Source organism: Struthio camelus, chromosome 3 (genome assembly GCF_040807025.1).
Source record: "Struthio camelus isolate bStrCam1 chromosome 3, bStrCam1.hap1, whole genome shotgun sequence".
Lineage (NCBI taxonomy): Eukaryota > Metazoa > Chordata > Aves > Struthioniformes > Struthionidae > Struthio > Struthio camelus.
In genome coordinates this window covers 58,516,398-58,542,044 of record NC_090944.1, presented here as the reverse complement: position 1 = coordinate 58,542,044, position 25,647 = coordinate 58,516,398, and the positions used below count along the sequence as shown (strand labels likewise).

The following is a 25,647-nucleotide window of genomic DNA, read 5'->3' as shown; positions in this document are numbered from 1 at the left end:
CAACAGTTAAAGTCTATTTAAAAACAAACAACAACAACAACAACAAAACGAACCCAAAGCTATTCCTAGCTGTAACTGGAGCTGCTAGCACCTTTTAAATGTAACTGCTGTAAATTTATTTCAATGACTATTAACTGATCTCCAGTCTTACTTAATGAAGGAGACTACCGCTCTCAAGGCGTTGTCCTTTTTAGACTGTTTTAAAGGGAGCTTTAAAGGCATGAATGATTTCAATGATAGATTTCTGAAACTAGATATATCATGTGGCTTGCTGTGTTTGTAAATTTGTGTTTGAGGTTTCTTTAATCTGTTGATTAATTGATATACTGACATTATTATTGATGACATTAAGTTCTTGTAGTTTCACCACCTTTTTTAACATTTCTGTGTATGCAAATATGTATTCTTAAAACTTACTTTAGATTCTGTACATATGCGTCTTATATTCTCTGATACTTTAGGCTAGTGTCTATCTGGTGTTGAGGCATGCAGTGACTGCATTCCTAATAAATGAATATTTAAAATATTTATCAATGGTTTAGCTGATGTATTTTCAGCTGGGTCTCTTTTCCGCTATTTGGCTATTAACTTTCCAATCTCTGACATGAAATACAGAGAGAAAAATTTTATATATCACTTTGGGCAAGGGTAGATGGCAGCCTCTCTCTCTTGTTTTAGAAATGATTGGTAAAGTCATTTGACACTTTTATACGGTCACTAATTTCATTGTTCTGTTCAAATCTTATTACCATTACTTTAAATATTGTTATTCAGATGTGAACATCTGCCTTCTGCAAGTACTGTTTTTTGCTAATATAGAAACTCTTTAACACATTGGTCAAGCACTTTCATAAAAACAGATTGGATCACGGAAAACAAAAGTAATCAGATTTAACTATTATGGGAGGCTAGCTATCATGTAGACTGAGTAACCTTTTTTTGAGGGAGGGAGATGAGTGTTTAAGTGCTTTTGCTGGTAAGTAGAGAACTCTTCCTTGTGTACTGGCTTGCTGAAAACTGAGTTTTGTTTTGATTGTCAAACTTCCGGCCGGCAACTTACTGTCTTTAAGTTCCCTTTAGCAAAAGCACTGATAAGTTCTTATTGCTTGTAGCAGTAGTAGTAACTTTCTTAAGTCTATTTTGTATAAATAGGATGTACTGGCATACGAAAATTGAAAATTGGAGAATGTTGCATCCTTTCACTCCTATTCTTTTTTTTTTTCTCTCTCTTTTGAGCTTTGAGTCTTAAGGGTTCTATTAAAGCCATTATTTTTGGATTTTATATTTTGGATCCTTAGGATCCTTGCATTCAGCCAATGCATCCAATGCTAATAAAAGCTGTTGCTAGGTCGTATGTATCAATATGAAAACTGAGTAGCTTTTTCTTGCTGCTCTCTTTAAAATTATATGATAAACTTTATACTCATCTTCCTGTAGTAAAAATATTGTACCCATAGAAAGATGTTGGGAACACAGTAATGTAAGATTATGAAGATTAGTTAGCTTAGATGTTTTCAAACAGCGCTGTACACATGTTGTAGGCGTGTCTTAAGATATCTGACTCCATTGTGTCTAGCTAATTTAGCAGCAATTTTTCACTTTGTTGCATATTGGGTGGATTGGCAAAAATTGATTGCAACAAGTTTGTCGTTGGACTGTCACACACTTATTGCTGTTATCTTTAGAAACTACAGAAATTATTAGAAATGTAGAATTTCTGGTTAAATAAGGCAGTTATTGTCTAAGTGTTCAGAGAAGAATTTGAGACATTTAAACTCTTAAATTACCTGCCTTAGATAAGACTACCAGCAATTGGTTTGAGTGAATAGAGGGGGAGAAGTGTTAGCGGGCGTCTAAACTAGTAACACTTACGTCAGAGTAGTAGATGGAAGGTTAAATAGTAGATAAGCCTTGATATAATGTAGAAAGTTGTTGGGAAAAAATGCCAGTGTTGTGTTAAATGCAAATACAGGTTTAAAAGAGTAGGCTGAAGAGGGAGAATCTGAATCTTCATGTGAAATGTAGCTGCATTTTTTTTTTTTCCTCAAGCGTAGAATGGGAAAGGATAGAGAGTGCTCCTGGGATGATCTCCTTAAGTAGTGATAGTAGAGAACGGATTATTTTGAAGAAAATTAGTAAGTAAAAGTAACCTGTCTGGCTCCCACATTTACTTGTTGAGCTTGAACTGCTGTGATTAGCTTTTAGGATCTTTTAACATCCCTAGTTTTAGACAGGTGTTTCTTGTGTTTCTGCATCATCTTTCAAATGATTTCAGGGGGGTGTGGTAGCTGGAATGAAGAAGGGAAATAAGCTGGCTGTGGATGACCTGAATCTAATTTTTTATCTGCAAGGATTCACTTGCTTGCCATAGATCCATAAGGAACCATGCACTTCTTACCATAAGTCTGTTACTTGTTCAGAATTTCTTGTTTTGCTGATCTAAAACATGTTTTGTTCCTCTCCATTGGATTTTGAAAACAGTGAGCTGTCTATTCAACTTTCCTAGGTACTGTTATTTGAGTCATAAACAAGTAAATGAAAATATTTGTTTTATTTTTGTTCAGGTAGGATGTCTCCAAGTATGTAGATTCCTTGTTTAAGAGTCCTCTGAAGCACACTAGCTTAATTTTGTGTATCACCATAATTAGTAATCTTACCAACAGGGTTTACAGTAGAGTCAGAAGTAGTAATTGCACTAAAATAGATTAATACCTACTGTATGATGTCTGTCCACACAGTTTGTTGTGAAAGCTATAAGCCGTTCTCTGAACACTGTTCCCAAATGTGAGGTGGGTATGCTAAATCTTTACCTTCCCATTAACAAGGCTGAGTTCAAGAAGAGCATGCAGTCATCTTTTTGTCAGGCGTTGTAAGAGTAGCTCTGTAGGCTGGGGTTCCCAAATGGGGGCTTGCTTGGATGCAGTCAGCATGCAGAACCGTCAGGGTCACTGGCACCTGCTAAGGCTGCCCGCAGGGGAGACGCGGGGTAGCACCCTGCATCCAGGGAGCTCCTGATCTCTGGCAGGTGCCTGTGTGGTGATGCTGACTGTGGTTCAGATAAGTACTTGTCAAGAACTGCTTGCTGCTAATCAGGAAACCAGGGTGTGGAAATACTTCTAGATAAGCATGAGGCAATGCTTCTACAGAATACCTGGCAGTAGTGCGTTTACTATTTCTTGGAAATTCCTGCTTTGTGTCGTATTCATTCAGGAAAAGCAACAGGTTTCAAACTCTGCAATATGTATTACCGTATGCCCTTAATCACTGACTGGCAGCTGTGCTGTGTGCTTGAATGAGTGATGCAAATCTCAGGTTTTCTGCAATTGCTTTAGTTGTTATTGACCGTATTGGAGGTTGGAAGAACCTTTGTTCAGTGGGATAGGTTTTGGAATTGGCTTATGGTGGTGAATTCTAAAACAGTTAAACGTTCAGCCTTTTTGTGAGTCAGGTGAACACTTCTGAGGAGAGATATAATCAGAATCTATGTGCTCCTTTTGGAGGACCATCCATTGTACTTCGTATCATGAAATGTTAGGGCCTGTAAGGAAACTTATCCCTTGTTCTTCCTATTCTAAAGCTGCCTTTTCCAGTAAGGTTAGTGGTAGTTTTATTCATCTTAATTCTTCATACTCCTTTATGTCACTTTTGGTATTGATTTGCTTGCTTGATTTGAATCCATATTGAATTGCATCTATAAAAACATGTACCACTCTAGACCTGTGCTACTGTTGATCTGTTTTACAAGTTTTAATCATAATATATTATTCAGTTCTTATAATGTCTGAGCAACAGAGTTATGTACTGTGTCAGGTTATTTTACTAAACCAAGTTACCTGGATAATATTAACAAATATGTGTTTCAAACATAACAAGCTTTTATTTTCAGATTGTGCAGTGAAACTGGCAGTATATTTTCTTATTTTATTGTATATCATTGCAGATTATCCTAAGATTTATGTATTTAAATATAACCCCCAGATAATTTTTTTAGTACTTCTTAGTTTCTTTAGACTTCGCACGTGTTGTTCCTTTACAGTTAAAAACAATCAGGTCTTTTTAACTAGACGTGAGACCGCGTACCACTAGCAAGAGAGAGTGTGTCAACGGGCACTGTTAATTTGGGTAGCACAATTGATAATTCACGGCATAGTATTTCTCTAGTAATGGAAGAAACAATATGAATTCAAGCTGCTTTCTCTTTCAGTTCGATAAGTCACCACGTCACTGTTTTCATAGCAGGATGCAGATGACTGCAGATCTCTTTTAGCTAAAGAATATATATTATTACTATTAACAAAATCCCCTTTTACCTTCACAGATAAATTTGAGCAATTTTGGGCCATAAATCGAAAGCTTATGGAATATCCTCCAGAAGATAGTGGATTTCGATACATCCCGTTTAGAATTTATCAGGTAGGAGAAAACGAAGTCAAATGATTTTACCAAGCTCTTCTACTAAGATAGCGTGTCGTCATAATCTCAATTGTGTGGAATCATGCATTCCCTTTTAACATTATGGTAAAACTTAATTTGTATATTCATCTTTACTAGGCCCTTGAGTTGGATGAATTAGTAAAGACAAGATAGACTGTATTTATTATAATAGATGTTTACCATTCACTGTGTGACAAGGGTGTAACACTTGAGAACGTGCAGAGGATGATACAGAAGGTTTTTTTTTTTTAAAAAAAAAAAGGCAAATTCTCTCATTAAAAAAAGCTGATACATGTGAAGACTACTTTGAATGCAAAATGCCCTCTAAAAGGGCAAAGTCAAACATCTTGGGAACAACACTTTTTCCCTCAGTATCTGCATAGGCTTCTTTTCTTGCTGGTATTATAAGGCCTTGTGAAAGCTGTGGTTTAGGTCTTGTGTCGAACTCTTACCTTTGTCTTCTGATCATCTACTTATGTTTCCTAAATTTTTAGAAATTTTTCAAATTGAAAAAAAAAATTATATATGTCCGTGACACGTTAGAAAAAAGTTCTAACATAAGGTAAAAATGAAACAGTGTGTGTTTTCCAGATGTATGGAGTTTTTTTGGTCTGATGAAAGTTAATTGTCTACAGTAATCTTACTAGCATTACTAGGACTAAGATAACTTCTGTAATGTGTCTAGTGATCAAAGCTTAGCAACAAGTCAGTGAAATAAACTGTACCTTACAATGTGTTTAAAAATAAATAATGACGTTGCATTTTCTTCAGAGTTTCTATTAATAATTTGGTGGCTGTCTGAGAATTCAGAGTTCCTGTAGTGTACGAACTTAAGTTATTGGGCTGCATTTTACTTATGCTAAACCGATTTTAAAAACTCTTAGGAATATACCGTTTACTTGCACATTTTTCTGGCTTATATTGATTACTTTAAATGTAAAATAGTTTGTCCATCCTTTGCTACTTTGATTTTATGATAAATAATGCGTTTGAAAACAAACTGAATTTACAGGACAGTTCTTGTAGACTTTGAAAATTAACCAGTGACTAACTAAAATAGCTTAATTTTGCACTAATAGTTGCTTTTTATTTCAAGCTCCATAACCATTTGGTTCACTTCTCTCATGCCTTTTTCAAGGATTAGAACTACACTTGAGGAATCATGAAGTGTTGAGAATTAGTTGTAACTTTCCTCAAATCCCACACTAGCTTTGAATATTTTTTTTTTTCCTGATTTAATACACCAGTCCTCTATTTTTCCCAGCAGCTTTTTATTTGGAGAAAAATTCCTCAAGATCCATACAATTTTTTTCGTGTTCCCTCAATTTTTATAGCATTAAGCTTGAGATGAAGTTTTAAATTTAACATGGTTAAAGCTTATACAGAATTAATGTATTCTGTCATTAATTAAACAGTTCTGCTCTATCCTGTCTTTAAGATCAGTATGTTTACATCTATATACGTCTATATTTTGCACCCCTCCACTATAGAAAAGGCATTTTATTTATAGTACTGAATAGTCTGATATTACTTCATAACAGGTTTTAATGACTCATTAAAATATATAAACTTACATGATCTTGCTGTGGGACTGAAGTATTTTTTATCTTAGATATCAGACAGATTTTGCTGTCATAATGAAACCTTAGATTGAGAATGGAAGTCAGTTATTTTGTCAGAGATTGTAGCAGATGGCAGAGTTTGTATGAGGATCAAAATCTATGTATCAGGGAAAGTAGTTCACTCACAGTATTTTATTTGGTTGATAACTAAGTTATTTTTTGGTTGTCTTTTTAAAAAAGATCTTTTAATAGTAACCACATAAATGGGCATGCTAAGTGGAGGTTCTGCGATTTGAATAAGGTAGGGAATCTTTAAGCCATGAGGGAAATCTTCTGTGAAATTGCATGATTTCATGCTAGGAAAGTTTGAGTAAATAAATAAAATTCAATAATATCCCTTTACATATTTTGGTATTACTTGATGCTGAACATCTTTGTGCTACCTGTTCTTTGGAAACCCTTGCTTGAGTGTAGTTTAAACCCCAAATACCTAGTGAAGACTAGAAGGCCAAACACAAATGAAGATGATACTGAGGCAGTCCTTTAGAAGGCTGGTGTACATTATTTTCAGTAATACTGTTCTGAATAGTTCTAAATATTTTCAGTGATATAGCCCTTTTTCAAAAGATGGATGCAGGCATTTCTAGCTTTTTTTGTTTGGTTTGTTGCTGTGTGCACTGATTATTGCTCATCATAACAGTTCATGAATTTAGAGGAATTTTCAGAAAGTGTTAAGAATAGTGAGATTATACCTTGATTTCAAACAAGGAGTCCATTCTTCTGTTCTTAACGTAAATCTACAATACTTAGTAACAGATTTGCGTGTGCTGAAGTAACTGACTCAAAGTATTCTTTTCTTAAGATGTCTTTCAATACCTCACCCTCTTAAATGCATTTAAGTTCCTTTTTTGGTGGCAAAATTGGGCTTTGTATTTTAACTGCTTGCACATCCCTAGATAAATACCTGAAAGCTAGTTTATCCTGGGTTTGTATTAAAGTAGGTATTGATTCCCTGCATATTTTCACGTAAGCTTCTTGTAGCTACTTAGATACATGGGTGGATAGCAGGAACTTACTAGGCTTTTGTAGAATCATAGGATGTGTATGAATGTCGGGGTTTTGTAATGCTTCCTTTAAGAGCCGTGATATTCCCAAATTTCAAGCACTGCTGCCTTCAGTGAGCAGAGTTCTTCCTCTTACTCTCTATGCCTTCCATCACCCCAAAATATTAGAAGGAAATTCTGTGAACGGAACTACCTAGATTACATTTGTTCCTGTATGAGGTGAGTGAATTTCTTTTCCTTTAAAGAAATGTGCTAGATTGTGGTAAAAGTGCATTAGATGTAAATCAACTAAGAAAAATCGGTCTTAGCGGTGGTCAAATCTGACTGTGGGGAAAGTTGCTGCAGAAGAATGCCTACAATGAAGTAAACTTGCATGCTTTTCAGTGAAGGCCTGATATTTTCAAAACTCGAAGGCTCTTTCATTTCTGAAGCTTGTCTATTAAAATTCATTTCTAAAGAATAATATGAATCATACCTCATGTGGTATCCAAATCTCATGGTGTGTGGGGGAGAGAGATGGCAAAAATATGAACACAGTACTTGAGTAAGTCAGAACTAAACTAACCACAGGTAATTTTAAGCCTTTGTCCAGCACCTCTTCTTTTAAGTGCAGCAGCTAAGATTGGACTAGAATGTTAGAATCTACCATAGGAAATGAAGAAAAAGATTGAGTGTCACTAATGACCGGTTGAATTGCAATTTTAAAAATTAACTAACTTCAGCTTTTGAAAGTTAGCTAAGATATTCTGGAGAGTTTATTACCACCTCTCATAATCTAAACTGTTTCTTATGGAACTCACCAGATGAAGCTGTGAGATAGGTGGAAACTTTTTTTCTACCAGAGAGAGTTTAAAAACAGTGTTTATATTTTTGTGATACTTTTCCTTATTCACACATGCTTGGGGGGGGGGGGAAGTGCCCACATCATCAGTTCTCAGGTATAAGGTGCTATGCTGTGGCAGTTGCATGAAAACTTTTTTGCTCTGATGGTACTATTGAATAGAAGGATTTTGCAGTTGTTTAAGAGATAAAATAATAGTAGTGTATGAAGTATATTATGCATCTAAAAGTGTTATTTTTCTCATACAGTACTAGAACTAGTTTGACTTGAGAATTCCCCCCCCCCCCCTTCAGACCAGTACTTTTTTCATTTTCTGATTGAACGAACTGTAGGCTGATAGATAACAGGAAGTTTTCATCAGACTGCAGTAAAGCCTCTGGCTCCAGGCATTGGAAAGGGACCTATTAGTCAGACAGTGGAGAAGAGTCTTTATGTACTGATAGCGATTGGCCTCATCAACCACTATGTGCTGTCTTGCACTGCAGATGGGATCAGTCTCACTGTTGCCTGAGCTCTGATACCCGCTCTGTTGTGCTGGCTCCTTGTCTCCATCTCTCTCCCTCTCTGCATCTCTCTCTTCCTCCCAGTGCCTCTCTCTATCCATCCCTATATTTGTCTGCCTCCTTCCTGCTCACTGTTGCTCTTTCCCCCTTGCTCACTTCTGCTCCCTTCCCTCCCTTACTCTGTCCCCTGCCAGCTCTCACTTTCCCCCGCTTGCCCTCTCACCCTGTTTCTTGCTTGCTCTGTCTCACTGTCTCTTTCTGCCATGGATGTTTTCCTGTTGCGTGGGTGTAATCCGCGTAAGCCCTTGCAATTCAGCAACTGCATGGTCCCAGTGAGTCTGTGGGACAGTATATTGGGGATGGGCATTGTGGATGTTATCTGCTATCTCTGAAACAACACACCTGTCATGCTGATGGCAGTATGAATTGCATGTGTCAGATTATTTGGAGTCTGCTTTACCCATATATAGGATTTAAAGTTGAAATAGCATTTCATTCTTGAAAATAATACCAAAGTATGAGAAAAAGAATGAATTAAGACTATTCATTTTTAGAGTCTTCTGAACTGTTCTAGAGTCTCTCTTGGCTTGAGACAGGCTAGCTGCCTTTTAACCAGCCCAAATGAGGATGGTCTGGGATTGTTTGCTTGCATGTTCCTTTATTTGGGTTTTGGACATGCTGTGGTATTGGAATAAGCATTTCCTTTTCCTATTTTTTAAGGATTTTGATTGAATTATTAATTTTATTGCCTAATCACATAGTAGGCCTTGTCTTTGAAAAGACTCTTCCTAAGTCTCCTAAGACTTTGTCACATTATACAATCACAACTTGTTTTGATGTATATCCACTTTAGTAATGTGACTGAAATTTGCCATATTTTATAATATACTGGTTATATCCAATGCATTGCTCTTTATGTTGAAGTTGCAGTATTGAGGTGTCTACTGTGACTTGTCCCCTAGAAGTGGGGAGGCGGGAAGCGGGAGCAAAGTATTTTGAGAAATTGTTATTCTCTGGCTCAATAAATGACTTGGAAGCCCAAGCAGGGCCCTTTCCCAAGCAAAGGAAAACCTTTATTCGTATCTTCATGTTAATTGGCAGAGCTCAGATAATGAGTTTCAAAGACCGTTACAATTATGCAGATCAGCACCACTGACCCATGTAATGATAAACGTTCAAAAGCTAAATTAAAACGGATGTTTTGGAGGGATGTTGGACCCATCTGTAAAGATGTCAAGTGATAATTTTGTGCTAGTAAATTCAGATTCTTTTTTATTTGTGCAGAAAGTCTCATTGTGTTTCAAGGTTGAATTTGTCTGACATCAGCTCTCCTTGTTAGATTTTGTTTTGCCCTCCACCACTTTAAAGCTTTCTGACCTTCTAACCTCTAAGTTCACTTACAGAGGTGATTTCAGCAGCCTTGAATTTTTTTGATAAACTGAATCAGCTGAGCTCTTTAAGCGAGGCTTGCTTGCCTGTGCTAAAGTTGTTTTGTAGTCCTCTTTTTAAACACTAGCTAATATTTTGATAATCCTTAAGGCTAGTATTAAAGTTTGAGAGGCCAAAATTAAGGTTTGGTTATAAAAAATTTTAGATTACCCTACTGGTGCTTCAAGTATTTTTGAGTTAGCTATTTCTTGAAACAATGCACGCAGCATGGGGAGTAAGCAGGAAGAGTTAGAGGATCTGTGTGCGGTCGCAGGGCCATGATCTCACTGCAGTTAGAGACATGGTGGGATAGTTCACATGACTGGGATGCTGTCATGGATGGCTATGTGCTTTTTAGGAAAGACAGGCCAGGAAAGCGAGGTGGTGGAGTTGCCCTTTGTGAGGGAGCAACTAGAACGTGTGGAGCTCTGCCTCGGGGTGAATGAAGAGCAAGTGGAGAGCCTATGGGTAAGGATTAAAGGGCAGGCTAACATGGGTGACACAGTGGTGGGGGTTTACTCTAGGCCACCTGATCAGGAAGAGGAAGTCGATGAGGCCTTCTACCGACAGCTGGAAGTAGCCTCGCGATCACAGGCCCTGGTTCTCATGGGGGACTTCAACCACCCTGACATCTGCTGGGAAGACAGCACAGCTAGGCACAAACAGTCCAGGAGGTTCCTGCAGAGGACTGATGATTTCTTGACCCAGGTGGTGGAGACGCCAGCAAGGAGAGGTGCACTGCTAGACCTTGTACTAACAAACAAAGAAGGTCTGGTTGGAGATGGGAAGGCTGGGGGCAGCCTTGGCTGCAGTGACCATGAGAGGGTGGAGTTCAGGATCCTGTGAGGAGGGAGCAGGGCAATGAGTAGGACCGCAACGCTGGACTTCAGGAGAGCTAACTTGGGACTCTTCAGGGACCTACTTAGGGGGATCTCATGGGGTAGGGCCCTAGAAGGAAGAGGGGTCCAAGAAAGCTGCTTAATATTCAAGTATCACCTCCTCCAGGCTCAAGATCAGTGCATCCCTCTGAGTAAGAGATCCAGCAAAGCGGGCAGGAGACCTGCATGGCTGAGCAAGGAACTCCTGACAAAACTCCAACAGAAGAAGGAAGTGCACAGAATGTGGAAAAGGGGACAGGCCACTGGGGAGGAATATAGGGACGTTGTCAGAGTGTGCAGGGACAAGGAAGGCTAAGGCCCAGTTGGAATTAAATCTGGCAAGGGATGTCAAGGACAACAAGAAGGGCTTCTTCAAATACATCAACAGCAAAAGGAAGACGAGGGAAAATGTGGGCCTGCTGCTGAATGGGGCGGGTGCCCTGGTGACAAAGGATACAGAGAAGGGAGAGTTGCTGAATGCCTTCTTTGCTTCCGTCTTCACTGCTAAGGCCAGTCCTGAGGAATTCCAGACCCTGGGGACAAGAGAGGAAGGCTGGAGAAAGGAAGATTCTCCTTTGGTCAAGGAGGATCGGGTTAGAGATCATTTGTCCAAACTTGACATCCACAAATCCATGGGCCCCGATGGGATGCATCCACGAGTGCTGAGGGAGCTGGCGGATGTTACTGCTAGGCCCCTCTCCATCATCTTGGAAAGGTCCTGGAGAACAGGAGAGGTGCCTGAGGACTGGAAGAAAGCCAGTGTCACCCCTTCCAAAAGGGCAAGAAGGAGGAGCCAGGAAACTACAGGCCTACCAGCCTTACCTCCATCCCTGGCAAGGTGATGGAACAGCTCCTCCTGGAGGCCCTCACTAAGCATCTGGAGGACAAGAAGGTGATCAGGAGTAGTCAGCATGGATTCACCAAAGGGAAATCATGCTTAGCCAACCTGATAGCCTTCTCTGATGGAATGACTGGCTGGGTAGAGCAGGGCAGAGCAGTGGATGTTGTCTGCGTGGACTTCAGCCAGGCTTTGGACACTGTCTCCCATCACATCCTCGTAGGTAAACTCAGGAAGTGTGGGTTGGATGAGTGGAGGGGGAGGTGGCTTGAGAACTGGCTGGATGGCCGAGCTCAGAGGGTTGTGGTGAATGGCGCAGAGTCAAGTTGGAGGCCTGTGGCTAGTGGTGTCCCCCAGGGGTCAGTCCTGGGTCCAGTCTTGTTCAATGTATTCATCGATGACCTGGAGGAAGGGACAGAGTGCACCCTCAGCAAGTTTGTGGATGATACTAAACTGGGGGGAGTGGCTGATACCTTAGAGGGCTGTGCTGCCATTCAGAGGGACCTGGACAGGCTGGAAAGCTGGGCGGAGAGGAACCTCCTGAAGTTCCACAAAGGCAAGTGCAGAGTCCTGCCCCTGGGGAGGAATAATCCCATGCACCAGTCCAGGGTGGAGGGTTGACCTGTTGGAAAGTAGCTCTGCCGAGAAGGACCTGGGAGTGCTGGTGGACAACAAGTTGAGCATGAGGCAGCAGTGTGCCCTTGTGGCCAAGAAGGCCAATGGTCTCCTGGGGTGCATTAGGCAGAGTGTTGCCAGCAGGTGGAGGGAGGTGATCCTCCTCCTTTACTCAGTCCTGATGAGGCCACCTCTGGAGTGCTGTGTCCAATTGTGGGCTCCCCAGTGCAAGAGAGACATGGAGCTCCTGAAGTGAGTCCAGTGGAGGGCTCCGAAGATGATGAGGGGCCTGGAGCATCTCTCCTCTGAAGAAAAGCTGAGGGAGCTGGGCCTCTTCAGCCTGCAGAAGAGAAGATTGAGAGGCGATCTCATCAACGTGTATAAGTATCTGAAGGGGGAGTGTCAAGAGGACGGGGCCAGCCTCTTCTCCGTGGTGCCCAGCAACAGGACAAGAGGCAATGGGCAGAAACTGAACCACAGGCAGTTCCATCTGAACATGAGGAGAAACTTCTTGACTGTGAGGGTGACAGAGCATTGGCACAGGTTGCCCAGAGAGGTGGTGGAGTCTCCTTCCCTGGAGATATTCAAAGCCCACCTGGACGCGATCCTGGGCAATATGCTGTAGAGGACCCTGCTTGAGCAGGGAGGTTGGACTAGATGATCTCCAGAGGTCCCTTCCAACCTCAACCATTCTATGATTCTGTGAAACTGCATATCTGAAAGTCTTTGTTAGAAGTTGAAATTGCAATGTCTAGTCAACGAACAGAACTAGAAAATGTGCCTGCTGTCAACCTGAAGAGGGCAACACAACACAGCAAGTTTCAGTCTCTTGTTGACTAATGCAAAATGCTCTTGAACAGTCTTCTATGTAATACCTTATTTGGCATTTTTAATAAGAAAAAAGTTAATTTCCTAAAGGACCTGCTGAAAATAGACTAATTTATTTCTTTAAAACTTTCTTTTAAAAAGAGCAAGTCTGAGTGGATAGAAAGTCATGCCAAATTATGTTCAGTCTGTGTAAGAGCTATGCTCAACTCAATTTCTGTTCTTATGCAAACAGACAGACTGTAGTTCATAATAAAATCACGTATGCAGAATAACTTAGTTCTATAACCAGCGATTCAGCACTGAGGAGAAATAGCATGCTTTAACCCATTTTAAATTCCTTCAAAAATCAAAGCTCTATGAATAAGGATATATAAAAGCATTGTTAGGCAAATATTTTTCCTAATGCTTCATTATCAAAAAAAAAAAAAATGCAGGGAGCATCCATCATAGGCAGCCAGATCCGTGAATTACCATGAATACTTACATTTTTAACTTGATTGATGTTCAGTTCTGTGGTAAAAGTATTTACTTTTCATAGCAATTTAACAGGTTGTCACCTTGAGCTGAAGGTCTCTGTCACCACAGTTGAGGTTTTGTAATCGTGTGAGCTCTTCTGGTTCACTTAAGTGCAAAATGAAATGGGCTTGCTCAACCTGGCCACTGCTGAAGTTTGTTTTTTGTGTTAAGGTGTGTTCTTGCAGTGCTTATGAAAGACTTCAAAGAAACGATATGCAAAGTCAGCCTTGTGCCTTTAAGAATCTTGGTACAGGATGGGGGCTGTCAATCACAGAGTTTAAAAGAAAAATTCTGAGGTTATAGCTGTATTTATTGTCAGATATGTGACTAAAGTTTATGTAAATGTGACTAAGTTATCTGGAAAACTGTTAATCTGACTAGTTGAAAGCTATTGTTTGAATAGCATAGAGGTCCCGAAGGGAGACTGAGAAGAGGTTATAAAGCCTTAATTTGGGTAGCTACTCTGAGCTGTGGTTGCACTGTTACCAAGCTGGATAGTTTTGAAGTAGCTCAGGCTTGTCAATATGAGCGATGGTAATACTTTTGAGTTGAACATAGACATAGTTTGGATACAAAGAGTAGTTTTTGAGGTTCTGAATTACAGTGTAAATAGCGTAGACAGTTTAGGAATATGCTGGATACTGCAAGACTGTGCAGTATTTCATTTTAAATCCTTTCTTAGTGATACTCTTCTGATTACACCTAGGCTCTTTCAGAATCTAGAACAGTAGCATCTCAGTGAATAAAGTCACTTTGTTTTCAAGTTAGGAAAACGGTCATTATGTGTTGAGTTGTCATGAAATAATTGACAATTTGGTGAAAATGTATTTGGCTATTTGCAATTGGAAAATGTAGTCCTTATGCACTCCTAATCACGAGTTTGTAGGTTGCTTTTTTAACAAATTATTTTTTATAAGACTGTCATCTTTGCTCTGAACTAGCTTATGCTAATAAACTCAGAAATAAGTAAGTGTATGTAAATATTTATGCTGCAAATTTGAATTTAAAACCTAAGGTTTAAATTTTTGTGGCTCTGTTTCCCTGAACTGTTTTATTAAAATAGTACTCTCTGGTATTTATATACTATCCTAAATTTGTTATGAAAGTTCATATATGCATTCAGTCAAGTGTTAATTCTTAAGAATACGAATGCATTGAGGAGATGGAGTAAAGACAATAAATGAAGGAGTAATTCTGTTGAATTAAGACTATTTATAGAGTTACTATTGGATCTTGTCATTTAAATGCTATGTTTTAATGTATTACTGCCTTTTCCTTTGATCGTTAAATCTGATTATTTTACTTCTGTTTCACTCAGTTTAGTCAACACCAAGTGATTTGCCACTTTCACTTTGTATTTAGTTAAGCGTCTGGTTCTTATTTTGTAGCAGGACAGATTTTTTGCTACCTGAAACTTGCAGTCCATGACTACGTTCCTTATGATTGTGTGTCTTTTTCTGTGAAGTAATAGCAAAAAAAACCACGATGAATTGCTGTGCATCCTGAATAGGGGGAAAAGCAGGTATGGATTTTTTTTCCTTCAGAGGATGAGACGCACATTATCTTCAAGGCTGCACAGTATATACACTAGGTATTGCTTAAGAATTCAACTGAAGGCAAAGTCTAGCCTGTTACGATGATGGAAGAAGCTGAAGTTGGTTGAGATGAAAGTCACAGCTGTACCTGTGTTGATTTGTCAGTGTATCATCTTATTTCTCCTTTACTTAACCTATTTACTTATTTTATTTATTTTTAACTTAGACACAAAATTAAGGATCAGATACAGAGTGTGTTTGGTTTTCTGGAAAGTACCGAAATTTCTATTTGTACTTTCTAGAAGTCTGAAAGTAAATTGTATACCTATAACTGTGGAATGAAACAAACTTATGAGGAAGTGGGCTATGACCCCATACTCTAGGAATGCAGTATGCATTAACACACACAAATGTCTAAAATTTTTCTGTTCTTGACTGTAGGAATTTCTTCTAGTTAATCCTTGTTTTGGAGAGTTAGTGGTTTTAATTCTAAGTAGACTGAAAGTGTTGTATCATACAGTACTTCATACAGTGCTTTTAAGAAAACAAACGATGTAACTTTTTTGTGGATGTAAATCTATTTCTAAGGTTATTTGCTTCACAGCTAATCAGTACTCAGTTGCTTACTTCTATGTCAGGCTTAGTTCTGCATATGTGCATAAAACACTGCAACTGTGAAAGGTAGTGGTGTTCAGTTTTTGTCACTGACTCTTCAGATACCTTGTTATTTTGCTAATTTTCAATATGAATTCTTTTCCAGGAAAGAAAGTTAACATTCTGAGGTCATACTTGTACTGTAGAGGTCTTTGTCCTCTCAGCACACAACAGAACCATCTCTTATAACTGCTTTTTCTGTTTCTTTTCCGTTATTATTTCTAGCCTTATTGACCATTGCCTCTTGGCTTTCCGATATGTGCAGTGATTTTCTTGAGCATTGGCCTGCTTCTAGGAGCTGTACCATTCATTTAAACAAGGCTAAATAGTGAAAACTCAATTGTTTGGAGAATACAGAGCTATACCTTCCCTGCACAAACAAATCTTCTGGATCATTTGCAAGTCCAGCCTACAACCAGAGTGAGGGCCAGCCATGCTTTTTAGGTATGTTGAGATGAATGTGGCCATGAATACTTCTGCTAATAGACACGCCAGCTAAGAGTAACAAGGTATAATGGGACAGGTTGCTTCGGACACTGTTTGTTCCAACTTGTACTAAAAAGCTTTGATTTGGGGGAAATTCTGCCTCTTGATTTAGGTGCCCAAAACCTTACTCTTTTTCTTGGACGCATTTTGTAAAGCAGTTGGACAATGTCACCTTTCAAACCATTGTGCCCTTTTCCTTATAACACAGACACTGAGTAGTTTTTAAAATGTTATAGTTTTTTTTTTTTTTTTGCCCTGTAAAATGTAGCACAGGTAGAATCTGGTAAAATACTTATCTGACTAAGCAGGTTTGAGTTTTTGTGTTGTTGAGGAGCAGAGCCGTTGACTCTCAAGTAAGGTGGCTGTACTGTATTTTGGATTAGAGCATGTGCCCTTTAGTTACAGAGGTTTTTAGCTCTCTCTAGCAAGGTTCACTTAGTTGGATGTATAAGCTATACATCTGTAAATGAAGGGTTTTTCAGGGTTTTTTATCTGCTCTGCTACTGTTCATCTTCTTGGGGATCTTGATTTCTCCCTCCGTCAGAGATGTTTCCCCTTTGGGATTCTGTTGCATGAATGAATCTATTCTCAGTGTCTTCATGAGGAAGTCCTTTAAAAGTTATGTTGTTGTTGTTTGTTGCAAAAGCTCCACGCATCTTTCAGCCAAAAGGGTTGCCTGACACTGGTCCTTCTTATATCACTACTTGTAAGAACAAGAACATGTCTTGGACAATCTTAAATGCTTGCTTAAGCATTTTTCAGGTCGACATTCAAGATGCGATGTTGCCAGAGTTTTCTTCATAACTGCACACATCCCTGACTGATGCTTTCCTGCATATTTTTTGCTGTATTATGTGCTTTGTCTTTTGACATTGATAGGATGGTCCTTCATCTGTTCAGCAAAGAGTTCAAAGCCATCTTAACACAACATTTTTCACTGCATATTCAGTGAAGAGTCTTGTCCAAGTTGATCAAGAAATAGGGAAGCATTGATCAGGGCTGAGTGTCCTCCTACTCTAGAAATATTGCAGACTTAGGGAGCTACTGCACACTTAAGTGTTGTGATTCTACTAAAACCAGAATAATGTGACTTTGGTGGAGGGTAGCGCTTCTGTCTTCATTTAGCAATGGACTTTGGGACCGTCCTCCAAGTGATTATGTTCTGTAGGGAATACTGCTTGGAGTTACAATGTGAAGAAGCACTTTAAAGGGTATTCTTTAACATACCTTAAAGAGCAGATGTCAACGCATTCTCAACCCACCATCCTACTGTTTTCTTCCAGAAACCTTAAAGAAGTTGGTTAAGAACAGCTGAAGAAACACTATAAACACTGTCCTTCCATAGATGATTTAGCAGCTTGTTGAAGAAAAATTTCCTGTGGATGTAAAATATTCAAAGATGAGTTACTATCCAGTAATCCATATTTCCCAACAGCAGTGGAATTTATGAACCAGCTGAGTCTTGCTCGGAAACAGCAGTGTGAAAATGCCTCAGTTTTGAGGGAATGTGGTTCTGTGGTCTTTTTATTTAACTTACCAGGCCTGCGACCCTTATATGAAATAAACATCAGATGTACCCAGTGGAAGTGAGGTTCTACAACATGAACTTACGAAACAACAAACCCATTTCAGATGTGAAAGAGTATAATCTCTAAACATCTCACAAGGGTCTCGGTGCCTCCACTCACAAATGTGAAGGTTAACTTAAAGTTTAAATTCCGAGATATTGGGAGTTCAGAATCAACATGCTGCTATTCCAGAAAGCCTTTTAGATGGTCTGTTAAGCCACAGAGAATTAAATTTTTCCTTAAGGACAGTTGTTCTTATGAATTCTGTGATACTTGATGCTGCAAAGCTGAATTCTAAGATTCTTTGAAAGATCTGAGAGGTTTGTGCCTTTTTTTCTCTTTATGCCCTTACCATGATGAGATGTGAGCATATTTGGCATGGACATAAAGTCAATGTGAACAGCATGATGCATCTTTAGAAAGAGTTATAGAAAGGGGAACAAGGTCTTTTATCCTGAAATGATATAATGAAATCAGCCCATTAAATTTTGAACCGCTCTGGTAAACAATGTTTTCTAAGTAAGCATATCTTCTTCAGATTAGTAGAATATGAGATAAGAGTTTAACTTCAAATGCTTTTCATGATTATATAACTGATATCGTTACTATTACATAAAACTTTTCCTATGATATTGTAAGGAAGCATGTTGCTAGTTTAAATAGCATGGAAAAGGATGATTTTTAAATTTTCTTAAAGCTGTGCAAGTAAAGATTCTCAGCAATGTATCTGGCAGAATCAACCTAAATAGCTGCCATATCTCTACTTAGGCTTATAATAAGGCTAAATTATTGTTAACTCTGTAGGAACTCAGGGTAGAATTGCAGTTGCTTCATGCAGTGTGCTGTGTACAATGAAAGGTTACAAGGAAGATACCAGTTATTTTCCACATATGATTAGGAGAATTGTCCTTAACCATTTGTGACCAAAAAACTATTCAATATTGTTGTCAAGACGCAACTGTAATAAGTCCTACTACATTAAGGATAAAATTTTAACTTTTTTCCAGGTGTATTGGTAATTCTAGATGTGGCTTTAATTTGAGACTCAGCTAAGATACCTTTTCTGTGTGTGTTTTTTTTTCCCCCCCCTTGGTGTAAGTATTACTTTATTTGCAACAATTTTTGATTAAAAAATTTGCCAAATAGCAGACTGTAACAAGTTAAAGTTTCCACCAAGGGAACACTTTGTATAATTTTTATGGCTTTTGAAAATAGTGGTCATTAGTGTTCAAAGACTAAAGGGTTTAACAGCTTGTGTAGTATCTTTACGAGTGCCTTAAGGAATATCAAAATTTTCACATTGAGATATATGTTATATGTATATTTTATATATACACGCACCTATATATATGTGTAGGCATTCATAGAATTCTGTTAAGCTTCAGTCTAGTGACGTACTTCCGCACTACTAATTTGTGACTGCTATTAATGCAAATTAAATGTCCAGTGTAGTCTGTTTCATTTGTTTAATCTTTGTTGCATGTGTCTTAAGAATATTAGAGAGTGTAAAGATCATCCTAGTCATCAGCATAAAAACTTTAACTTCACAATAAAACCAGAGTTTCCTTCTAACCACTTAATTACAGAAATCCTAATACAAACTCAAGAAACAATGAATATGTGCATTTTTCTGTAGATTACAATGCAGGTGTATACTGTAACTTTTACAAAGACTCAAAATATGAAATTTATTAAAGCAATTAAAAATATATTATGAAGAAAACCTGTTATTTGATTTATTCTATATGTTGGCTTTACAGCTAGCCTTGCAAACCCATCACATCCTGTCAGTGAGTCAGTTTTTCTGGTAATCCTAGATAGGTATGTCGAGTGTGCTTATACTACTTTTCGTCATATGGTTTTTAGTTACATATTGGTCATACAAAGCCATTACTTAGTTCTTTTATTCAACGAATTTAGTTAGTTCTATTTTGTAATGTGGCATACCTTACACTTTAAACTGTGATGTGACATCACAGATTAGCAGTTTAAAATTCTGAAAGTAGTACTTGCCTGATTTAAGGCAAAAAAAAAATCATAATGATGACATCTTTTGGCTAGAGTTCACTTTTTGCGGAGACTTAATTAAGGAAATACTAGAAATAGTCTTTTAACTTTCTCAGAATGTTGTTCCAGTCCTAATAACTTTGTAAGTGAAATAAAAAAAAAAAAAATAGTCAAAGGTATGCAAAAAAATAATCAGATATCTGGGAGAAGGCCTGTGTAGTGTGGAAGATTTGAAGAGGGTGAACAATCACAGTATGAACACAAATCATGTTGTCATGTTTTCTTCCTCTCATAATACAAGGTCAGAGGACGCTGATAAAATTTGAAAGCTGGCAAATTTCAAATTGATAAAACAATACATCATTTCCTTTTTTTTTTTCTTCAGAGAGTGTACTTCAGCGTGTTGAGCTGAAATTTGAGAGTACAGCTTGTTACCTTCTGAAAGAAATGAAGTTTGCAAGTTTTTAATAGGTGATACAGGAAGAGCTAGTTCTTTGAAACTTCCTTCAGCATAATTATATTTCTTATTAAGCTTAGCCAGTTGTCCTTCATGTAATCATTGACAGTTTATGGTGGCACTTTGTTTTGTTTTAAATTTAGAAGAAGAGATTCATCACTTCCATTCGATTTATTTTACCAGGGTTCCATGGATGTGCAGTTACAGCCTGTGTTTCACTGCTTAGTATAAAGGCCAGCCAGGGAAAAGGGAGGAGAGCACTTAGTGGTGTACAATTGAATCTGTGTAAACTTCTCTCCTTGCCCAGAGAAGAAAGGTTAAATCTGACCAATCAGTTTGTGAGGTCTGCTATTGAGGGAGTTTCTTTAGTCTGGACTGGACTAATGTGCTTTCTAAGGGAATGGTGTATTCATTCTCCCAAAGAAACTGCCAGCACCTGTCATCTATCCTTGCCAACAGCGTAACCAGCTTCTAAGGAAATTGTTGAAATAAATGAACCAGGTTCTTTAAAGAAAAGGTGTATTTAAATGTGTTTTGATTTGCACGTGGTTGACCATTGAGTTTCCTGAACGCAAACTCTCATTTTTGTCATTGGAAAGTTCCACCTAGCACAAAATGCTGCACTCTGGAATGACAGAGGCAATCTAACGCTGCAGTTTTACGTTAGACTTAGAGTTTAGAAGTGTCTTCACATTTTTGCGTAAGTGGGCCAGAATTGTGGAAATATCCTGTTTCAGGACCCCACTAGAATAAATGCTCAGTTATCAGCATTTGAATTTCCTCCCTTTTGTGTGTCCATTGTTATCAGAGAGTAGCGGCTGGCAAACATATCCTTAAAGCATTTGTAGGGAGTATTGCATAGTCTTGGGTGTTGGAGCAATTATGAAAGTTACTCTTGGTCCTTCTCACAACCTAAGGTAAAAAGAAAACCCCAGACTTCAGTGCATCCTCATCTGAAATTCTCCTTTGGTGTTTACACTAGAATTGCTTCATTGCAAACTTGTGGACATAGCATAATAGAGTATCTTGTATTCTGGCTCACCCAGAATTTTTGGAGGGAACCAAGATACAAGTCAATTAAAATGTTTGGTAATGGAGAATTTCATTTTCCATCCCCTCTTTTCCCCACAGCTGTGAACTGTTACAGTGGGTGTTGAATTTGATATGTTCAAGTAAAATAATTAAGAAAACAGGGGAGAAATTACTACTTTTATGCAAAAAATCAAATAACTTTGTAAGATTTAGTAAAACAGCATGAATGTTCTGAACAGCTTATTTACTTAAGTTTCTGTTTTTCTGGAAGTCAGTTTTGCTGTTACCACAACAACTGTAAATCAAGTTTTATAACCACAGCTTGGAACAAGTCTGTGATGAGTAACACGGTTATTTTTAGGACAACGATCAGTTTCTTGCAGCACAGATAAAATACTGTAGTAATGAGAGAAATTGATCCAGGACATTTTAATGAGGCATTGTTAAGCTAGCATTTCTGCATTTTCTTTTTTTTTTTTGATTGGTTGACATAATAGCATTGCATTTCATCTTTTTAATATTGTAATTGCAGTCATTGTCTGAAGACACTTAATGTAATGCATTTATTTCATGTTTGGCTGCATCTCCTTCATACTTGATAAAACAAAATATTAACATTTATATATAATTTAACAAATATATAAGGTGACTAAAATAGTTTTCCTTCATTGGAAATCTCTATGTGATAACACTTCCAGAGTCCATGGAAAGTCTCCCTCTGACTGTTTTTAGAGGTACATTTGTATCCAAACTTCACTTAATAGTCCTACATGTTGCTTCTAGCAGGTAACTTGCTTTAAACTGCTGTAATAAGTGTGTTTGAGGGCATTTAGATTTCTGTATGTTAATGTTGAGGTTTTTAAAAGCTAAAGCCAAAAATATTTTCCTTGGGTGATAATAGATACAAGTATTACAGTTTTGGTTGGCATAGTTACCTCTTCTTGAGTCTTGTTTTCTAGACTGCCGTAAAAGATGTGAAATGGAAAGAAAAGTGTGACCTTTTTCACACATTTTGCCAGTTACAAATTGCTAGTTAATGAAGATGTGAGAATCAAATAGTTTTTGCTTTAAATACTTTTATCAAAGAGAAGTCTGTGTGTGGTGTGGGTTTTTCTTTTTTTCTTCCCTTCTGCTTCTCAAACCACTCCCTGAGTAGCTCAGCTGTAGCTTTTTAAGATAAGGCCTTCCTTCTTTGTATTGAAATGAATAAATGACCCTTCTTTATTGGGGTCTTTGGGAATTGGAGATAGCTTTAATTTTATTAGCCAGTGGCAAGCATGGATTACTTTAAAATTTAAAAAAAAAAAAAACTATAGATTAGAAAGCTGCTTTCTAGAATGTACAGTGCTTGTACATAGGTATACTAAACTATGATGTAGTAGTGAAAATGAAGTTACCTTAATCTTGCGTTTTGGCATTTAAGTATTGAATTTCAGGTTATATTGTAACTTGAATCTGTAGCCTTAATAAAGTTTTTTTTTAACACGTTTTGAAAATTAAGCAAGTATTTCAAGGTTAGCCTGACTGAAGTGCTGAGTGATTGCTTATAAAACAGTTAATGAAAGAAGAAGGGTATGATCATTTTTTGGAAATACTTTTTGAAGCAAAGTAGAGAAACTCCAGCTGACACAGAAGTCTTTCAGAATCTGTTTAATTAGAAGCATGAACTAGAAGATATGCTGGGAAATAGCAGGGATTGTGAAAAGGGAAATATGTTAAGATTAAAACCACAAGCAAAAAAAGTAAGACCACAGGAGAACAAGTCAATTTATTAAGTAATGTACTATATCTTATGTTTTTAATTTGAGGAAGATTACAAATGAAATTGCGAAGGGAGAATTTGTAGTTTAGCATAGCAAGTTTGTGCCTAAAATGATCTTTCCTTCAATATGTGCTTGCCTCGCACTCTAGGTAGGCTTCTATTAATTGAAAGATGAAATAGGAATCACTCGCAAGTACCAAATAAGTATTACTGTTATTTCTTATCATTTTTACTCTGTGGGAGAAATTAGGATGTGGCATCACGCTAATTATTCTGTTTTCCTAGCTTAAGGTGAGATGATAGAATATAAAAATATAAATGCTTCAAAATCTTAAATATGTCATGTAAACATGTGAAACACAGCAAAGTGCAAAAAAAAAAAAAAAAAGACTGCTATAGATATTGGCCCGTTGTTTACACGTAAATATTTGGAGCATTTAACTTTTAAAAGTGATTTAATCTGAATTGCACTGGCTATTGTAAAGGTGTTTAGTTGTTTCTTGGTTTAGCTTTTGTTTGTTTAAGAAGCAGCTTGACTGGAGATAGGAAGCTTAGTACAGCAACACTGAATGCAGATGGGGAAGAATTAGAGGTCTAAGTTTACACAAACAATTTTGCATATAAATTATCATTGTTTTCTGCTAAGATCACCAGCTTACACTGCCTACAGGCATCCCAACAATGCAGAACAGTAAACATGAGTTGGATTAAATCTGTCTGAGATTTGTTTACTGCATAGTCACCTATGTGTGTTTTCTGGATGATGCTAGTCAATGTTTGTCTTGCTATTTAAATGTTCTACACCGTCTGCATCCCTTATGCTAGTCATTGCGTAGACTACCTTTCTGGTTTGTTTTGGCTATCTACTGTTAGCTGTTTATATATATAAAAGCTATCTTTGTGATACAGTATTTTTATTCATTGGTGTTTTTTTTCTGAAGCCTAGCAGATGTTTCTATTGGCCTACTTACGCAGGTATCAGGATATATGATATGAGCTTAAGAGCGAAGTAATCTCTCTTAGTATGTGACTAGTTTTTGCATGAGAAGTCGAAGTATACAGCAGTTGGAGCAACTATAGATAACTTTATTAAAAACATAGAACTTTAGGCAACAAAAGGTAGGTTCAGTTCAGGAAGGTACCTTGGGTTAACTCCTCAGAACTTGCTTTTTCTACACACTCAGAAATAATTCTTTCCCATTCTAACTAAAATTCTTTTTTACCTGAGCTTATGGTGACTTTTAGTCTTATCTGCAATTTTCATTTGATCTTTTTCTGCTTACCTGACTAACTTCCAGTAAGCAGACTACTAATGTAAAAAAAAAAAAAAAAAAAAAAAAAAAACTACCCTTTTTTGCCCTTTCCACAATGAAATAAGTCGTCATTTGGGGTGAATACTAAGCAAAAAGAAGCCAAAGATATACCTGGGAACTGGGAATACCAGGAGAAAAACTGAGTTTCAACACCAGTGAAAGAATGGTATTTCAGATGTGGCTTTGTGGTATCTTGCTTTCAGACACGCATGCACACACATGGTATTTTGATGGTTCTGTGACTAAATACGTTAAGCAATTTGTTGCTTTTAAATTAGTCACTTTTTCGTTATATATTAAGGTTTTTAATCAAAAACATTTTTACGAAGCAGAGGACACTTTTGAAAAGGTATGGAAAATGGTTTTTTGATTGAATGTTTAAATAAAATTTATAAAATTTTCATTTTCAGGGAGTAGTTGATGTTCCTGTATTTTCCTGGATATATATTTTAAAAAAAAACTACTTTAAGCATTATACAAGCTCTTCCTTCCTTTACTTTTAAGGCTTCTTGATTGAGTTTATCATTTAGTTTAAAAAATTCAACTGTATCAGATTTTTTAGTTTAAAGCATTTCATTGTAAAGCACTACAGAACATGAACTTGGCAACTTCATGAAAATTTTATGAAGTATGTAGGAAATGCTAAAGTTTTATGGTTTTAGGTTGCCAGTTCATGCACATGTGGGAATGAGAGGATGTTTTTTTGGGGGGGGGGTCAGTATATATGGTAACTTTTATTTGTTTGACTACAGTTAGAGTAGTAGCAGAACGTTTAGTCGGAAAAACCCAAGTCCCTTCCTTTAGCTGGAAATACCGGTAACTGTGATTTTTCCAGATTAAAACCCACCAGTCCTTGGGTTATGTTTTTCATTTGAAGATGCATCCTGTATAAAATGTCTGACTAATTAAATTGTGGATTTCATGCAGTGTTTGATGTTCTGTTGATTCTGAAAAGGACGAGGCAAGCCGAGTACTCTCTTTGGCAGGATGATTGTGAAGAAAGAGTTCTAATTGCTAACACAATATGTAACTGTATAGCTCGTCTCTGATCTTCTGAGACGTTACAGTGCCTTAAAGGTCCTCCTGTAACTCTGACTCACAACTCTTTCCAGTGCTCTTATACGTGAAATAGCTTATTTTAATCTGTTTCTTCTCATTGTAGTGTACATGATACAGAAGCACGGTTGTCAATTTTAAGACAGGGTATAGGTACAGATGGGAGACTGAATGATTTTCTCACAGGATATCTGGGCAGATGAGACCATCTTGCAAGCTACTATTAGTGAACTGTCCTTTCTTACTTTACTCTTTAGAGTTTCTTCAACT

The 25,647-nt window shown here is 37.6% G+C and overlaps 1 protein-coding gene across 6 annotated transcripts in view; it reads left to right on the top strand.

The window, feature by feature from the left end:
- The window catches only part of ATG5 (autophagy related 5), a 119,215-nt gene that overhangs the window by 35,031 nt on the left and 58,537 nt on the right, over nt 1-25,647 (top strand). For all 6 annotated transcript variants that reach the window (XM_068937933.1, XM_068937935.1, XM_068937936.1 and 3 more), the window contains one exon: nt 4,319-4,413. In XM_068937933.1, coding sequence (XP_068794034.1) covers nt 4,319-4,413 — 95 coding nt within the window. The remainder of the gene's footprint in view (nt 1-4,318; nt 4,414-25,647) is intronic.